At 36.6% G+C, this 6,304-nt stretch overlaps 1 protein-coding gene across 1 annotated transcript in view; it reads left to right on the forward strand.

Moving 5' to 3' along the window:
* The window catches only part of LOC126750746 (organic cation transporter protein), a 54,052-nt gene extending 50,018 nt beyond the window's left edge, over positions 1-4,034 (forward strand). The window contains exon 7 of the mRNA XM_050460460.1: positions 2,695-4,034. Coding sequence (XP_050316417.1) covers positions 2,695-2,790 — 96 coding nt within the window. The 3' untranslated portion in view covers positions 2,791-4,034. The remainder of the gene's footprint in view (positions 1-2,694) is intronic.
* Positions 4,035-6,304: the final 2,270 nt, after the last annotated feature.

Raw genomic sequence — 6,304 nt, forward strand, 5'->3', positions numbered from 1 at the left:
TGTCCAATAAAGTAAACTGAGTGCGAAACTTGGTCACAATCGCATTAATTGTTTGCTCACTTGGTCGATTATGTAGACCATAAATCGGACGTAAAGCGCGAAACACATTTCGAACCGAACACTGATTTTGGTAATAAAATTCAATGATTTGCAAGCGTTGCTCGTTAGTAAGTCTATTCATGATGAAATGTCAAAGCATACTGAGCATCTTTCTCTTTGACACCATGTCTGAAATCCCACGTAACCTCAAAAAAATCACCCGATATAATAGTTTGCTTCACTTAAATATTGTTTGTAACGAGTATAACCCAAACGTGTGAAGTTTGATCTATATACTTACATATGTCAATTGGTGTGTGTTTTCAGCTGTTGGAAAAACTGCTGGACAAAAGTTTTAAGCAAAGAGCTTCCAATGCAAAGACGGCTAAAAAACCGTTGAAAATATTTCAGAGTTTTTTTGAGTGTCTACTTTAGAGGTAAGACATTCACAAGTAATTAAGTGGCGGAAAACATTCAGTGAAGCTCGTGAACTCATCGAAGTCTTGCCTCACGCGATCCATCAATCCATCTCTATTAAAGACGATAATATCGAAAAAATTAAAGAAATAGTGCTCATCATCTTATAGATCAACTTAAAAAGTTTTAGTAAATGTTACAAAGAAAAGACCTATTTTGCAAAAACATAGTGGAATAGAGGTCGCAAAAGAGACGATTGATAATATAGTTGAGGGCCCTTCATTCATTAAATTCATCATTACTGCTAACGAGACATTTTTTTATGAGGAGAAAGCATAGAGAGACTGAACCCCATGTCAGTGTGGAACTTTAATCCAAACTAAACCTTCTACCGATATGTACCGATCCCCACGGTGCCACCGTCAAATAATGTACTTCGGGAGGATGTTTGAGAATTGCTCATACGTTTTAAATAGTCTGAATGCATTCAATTACAAGTTGCATTTACTTACTTATTGGTTGTGGAGTTCTATTATCCGCTACTGTTCTCGGTCTAATTGGGTTTTAATGATTTTTATTCAACCATTTGGTCTAGAGGGCCACTGGTGACGTGGTCGATCCGGAGACAGCCAGGTAGCTTGAGGAATTTTTCTATGGTGAAATTAAGTACTACAGATAACCACAATTCGGACCCCTGCTAAGTCGATCCGCCTCAATTCATTTGGAGATGTTTCATCATGGAGTCTGAATTTACCGACCCTTCTTTGCTTAACTAGGCGTTAAATTCGCCAAACACGATTTTGACATCGTACCGGGGGTAGCTCTCATAGGTGGGCCCCAAGCGTCCATAGAAGGCATTCTTGCTCTCTCTCTCTCACCACGAATCCCACACCGAATTTGCGCTCTTTTATATGGCCACTTTAATAAATGCCACAAGGACCTACTATACTCGCCTCAGTTTTTGTCCCGTCCATCGCATTGGGCAGCGGCACCTTCCCAATTAAGGGACCGAACATTCCAGGTGCATGCACCCAAATCGTAATCCTTAATTCGTTTGCCATTGCCGTCATCAAAAGGGGGGGGGTTCTCTCATCCGAGGCTGATTAAACTTTCTCGTTGAGTCGTTTTTCGTCTCTCATCCAGCGCACAATCCTGTGGATTAAACTTTTTCTCTCTTTAGTTGTCTTCAAACGAGTCGCCAGATGCTACTTGGTCTAAGACCGGAAGTCGTGAGCTGCATGAGCCACATGTAAAAGAATCATTTCTGGCCACTCCCAAGTGAATGGGGCTCAGAGAAAGTTTCCTCACTTGCGTGAATATCTACACATGGCTCCATTCTCACATGAGATTCGATTTTCGAAAAAAACAGCCCTTGACCGGATAAAATCCGGGTCAATTCCGGCAACGTAAAATTGGAATTGAATTGAATTGAACACTTAAGGTAAGGTCTCTCATGCTCATATTGCGTACAATGGAACTGTGTATGCTCTACATTCTCATTGTGTTATTGTAAGTAAAAATCTTCCTCGCCGTGAATACTTTTTAGCCATAACTCAATGCTGGGAATCAACCGACACGTACATGGTCCATTTCCCCTGACTTTGCATCGTTTTTGCTAACTCTTCACCATCTTTGCTCGAAAATTCTCTTTTAGGGTTCTGGGTGATAAATTCGTTACAATCTTCTTAAACTCTTTGGGCTAATATGTATGTCTAATGGTGTATGCCCACGATTACAAGGGCAGCAGCAGAGATAAAAAGAAAAAAAACTCATCTCTCATTGGCTCTGTCGCTGTCAAAGTTCAGTAGGTTTTGACGTTTAGCAATTGGAAACGAGGAATTGTCAGATTGAAATCGTTCCATCGTTTACGGTCCTTAGCCAGGAGTCTTCTCCTATTTCGCTTTGTCCACGGGTATTAAGCAGCATTAAAGCTTGATATATTTTTGAAGCTTTTTCACAGGTATCGGTCTAGTGTCTTTTATAGGACAAAATGACTTGACGTTGGTTTATGAATACGACATCGAAACTGTCCAACAAACCTGCGTATGGAAAATGAATTGAAAAAATCAATATTCGCTGAAGACACTGCAGGCCATCGCAGCTGATGTCAACTTCATTCTCTCTAATGAAATTAAAAATATTTTATTTAGACTTAATATATTATATTTTACAATTTTTCTCTAAACCAATTTGATTTTACATAATTTTTTGTTTCTAATTTTATCTTGATCATTGCAGGAACACGTGGACCCACTGCTGCCAATGAGCATAATGGGTGTGTGCGGAATTATTGGCGCTATTGCGTTATTCCTTATGAAGGACATTAAACACTAAGGATATGTTAAAGTATGCATAAATAAGAGACAATATTGAGAAAATTGGCACTTGGTCAACTGTAAAGAGAAGCCACGAACAACATAAAATATACGTAATATTAAAACATTAAACCCCATTGGCCAACATTCCGAAGCTGTCTGAACTGTGATAAACATAACTATTTGGCAGTTTGAAGTTTTAAAACAGTTAAGAAAGCTTTCCAAAATAGTTTTAGAAAAGAAGTGAAAAATACTACTGTGATCAAATTGAAAGGTGAATTTTGTCTATTTCATTTCCTTCAAAGTAATCCCCTCTCGCTGCAATACGCCTATGCCAATGAATTTTCCAGTCATCATATCACTTGCAAAAATCCTCCGTCGTAATGGCCATTAGAGCCTTCTTCGATTCAGCTTTTATATCCTCAATTGAGTTGATCACAGTAGTAAAATGTATGTATGTATATAGTTAGAAGTAAATAAGAGAAATAATGGTTTAGGATATAAGTATTATTAAATACAAATAATGTTAATGTTTTTTGCCTCACTTAAAGCATATCTAATTGGAAGCCGAATTTATACTTTTTAGTACCTAAAAAAAACTTGTTTTTATGGAAGAAATTTTGACACCACTGTCTCGTAAGCTGGCGGCAACAGAATACTCGCTAAAAAATGCGAACACTAGTAAATCAACAACACAAACTCGACTGTAATATTTTCGGCAAATTTGGTAAAATTTAAAAAAGGCAGCGACTTAACGGAACTCTTGGCTGAATTGAGCGTTCTTTTGTCACTCGCTTACAGAAAATAGTCCCTCTACGTAATATGTATAGTAAATTTGAGTAAATTTTTTAACACTTAGTTGTTAAAATTACACAAAAGTGTGAGATATTTTTTTTCTGTATATATTTTTACTATAAATTAACTCTTTTTTGTTGAAATTTCAACTTTTCAAAAAAGTAATTAAGTTTTACTATGCTTTTAACTGTCATCTCAATATGCAAAGCTCTCTATCTGTTACAATCACCACCAAAACTCACGATAAAAGCTCTAAAAAAAAGCTCGCGTGCTTCCGAGTAAATAAAACATAAAGCCGAAGAAGAAAGCTTTGAGCTTTGAGCTTCATGCAAATATACATATTTACTAAAGCTTGGTTAAGTTCAATTAAGTTAAGTTTATACCTATGAATCGCACTTATATCGTTTTTAAATGTATAAAAATTTCATCATAACATTGAAACAAATAAATAAACTAAAACAAGTTAAATACACTTTGTTTCATTGCTATAAATTATATTATATTATTTTTCTATGAAATACTGAAAAAAATGTGTTGCCATTCCAAAAACCGAATGATGTTATTTTAAACTCTATGGTAATTCTGACTATTCTGTAGAAAAAATTTTAATTATAACGTTAGCCGAATTTATGCTTCTGTTTCAACAATGAAACGAAATCGTGAGGAAATGCAGAAAGCGCCTCTCTTGAAACAACATCATAAAACCCTCGTCTCAGTTTTGAACGAAATCACATGAATAAAGACCGGCATCAGGTAAGATTAAGAAAAACAAAATTTGCGCTTAAAAACTTTGTTTACTATTGATCCTTGGTGATTTTTTCCGATGAGAAAAAGTTCAACTTTGATGATCCAGACGGCTTTTTGGGTTACTGAGGAGATGTACAGCGCAATTTCGGCAGAGGCGAATTTAACGTAGTTTAATGTAACGGGCGCACTTTCAATTCCGGGACAGTACCGTTGGCATTCCCTACTTGCCTAGTGAATAGTTCCGAGTACCAGTCTGCTACACAGTTATCCGCAAAAATATTTTTCTTTTCAACAATACAACGCAAGAATCCATACAAGGAGGTCAACGAAAACGTGGCTTCAACGTAAAAATATCCATCTTTTGGAATGGTTAGCTTGTTCTCTTTTTGAGAACATCTGAGGATGGCTAGTAAGAAATACGAGGGTTATCATCATTTTTGGGGGTCATTTTTGACCAAACACAACGACGATGTTGATGTTTCGGATCATCTAGAGATGTTCAAGCGTAATAAGCCCGCGTTTTTGCATCGATATGGGTAAAACATGGCTCAATCACTTCACTCCGAAGTCTCCAGAAAAACAGCGGTTTGGTGTGGTTTGTGGGCAGGTGAAGTCATTGTCGCTATTTCTTCAAAAATCATGCCGGTAAGAACGTAATCAATGGCGACTGATATCGCGTCATGACAACCGACTATTTGATACCTGAAATTGAAGCTCGTGATCTCGGCGACATTTGGTTTCAACAAGACGATGAGCAGATAATTTCACCCTTTAGGCCGGTCGATTGGCCACTACGATCGTATGACAACACACCGTTAGACTTTTTCTTGGGGAGATATACAATTTCAAAAGTCTATGCGTACAATCCTGTTTGGATTCTGGCCTTGGAGCAAAATATCACGCGTCTCATTCGCCAGTTATCAGTCAAATTGCTCGCATGAGTCATTGTAATCTGGACTCAACGGATGGACCATCTGAGACGTAGCCGCGACCAACATTCAAAAGAGATAAACTTCAAGAAAAAATGTCAAAAATTGTTCTTTCGAATGATAGTAAACATGCCTCACTGAATCTGAAGTTTTCGTTTTTTTTTCTTTGGAAAAATGGATTATTATTGATTAATGTTAAACGAATTTTGCCTAAAAACTGTGTCTTACGATGGTAAGCCGGGGATTTTTCAACATGTTAGGTGTCCCCATGAATGACAAAATTATTCAATGTTTCCAACTAAAAGATGTTGCGGCCTTTATAAAGTCATATACATTTTGAGACAACAAAACATACCTCTGATCTTTTATGATGTCATAGCTTTACTTAAAAACTCCGTTTCCTTCAAATGACTATAGAAATGCACAGAGTTGCATTTATGGTTACTACGTGAGAAATGTAAATAATCACTGGCTTATGCAACACCCGTAAATTGAAAAAAATTATTGAACTCGTTTTTTCCATGAACGTACGTGTATGGGGTTAAAGTGAGAGAAGAAAAGCTGAACTCATTTAAAACCAAATCACTTATTCTCGAAATTAGTGTTAGTAAGTATGTATGTTTATCACGTATATTAGTGTTTTTTTTTTTTTTTTGTTTTTTGTTTTAAACAGTTTTGCTTATTTACAAATAGAGATTTTGGTTTAAATTTCTCCGTCATAGCTGGTTAAATCGGTGTTTCAATATTTTTTAAAAACTTTTTTCACCTTTGTGACATAATACTTTCGTTTGGAAGTGTACGGAACGCAGTTGTTGTTGTAAGACTGGACTGTTTTGATTGTTAAAAGACAATGTTGCCTGGGCGTTACGCATGCCCAAAAGCAAAAAAGTTGTTGGTGTATTGCCTGTAAGTGGCGAAAAGTTATAAAAGATTTGACCGAATTCGAAGAGACAAAAAGAAATGTTTTTTTTTTGGCATACAACAACAACCAAGCATTTGTACATACACACAGGCGCAGCAGATGATTTGCGTATGCAAAGCACAAACGAAATTTATTGCTCA

The sequence above is a fragment of the Bactrocera neohumeralis genome, chromosome 2, assembly GCF_024586455.1.
Source record: "Bactrocera neohumeralis isolate Rockhampton chromosome 2, APGP_CSIRO_Bneo_wtdbg2-racon-allhic-juicebox.fasta_v2, whole genome shotgun sequence".
Taxonomy (NCBI): domain Eukaryota; kingdom Metazoa; phylum Arthropoda; class Insecta; order Diptera; family Tephritidae; genus Bactrocera; species Bactrocera neohumeralis.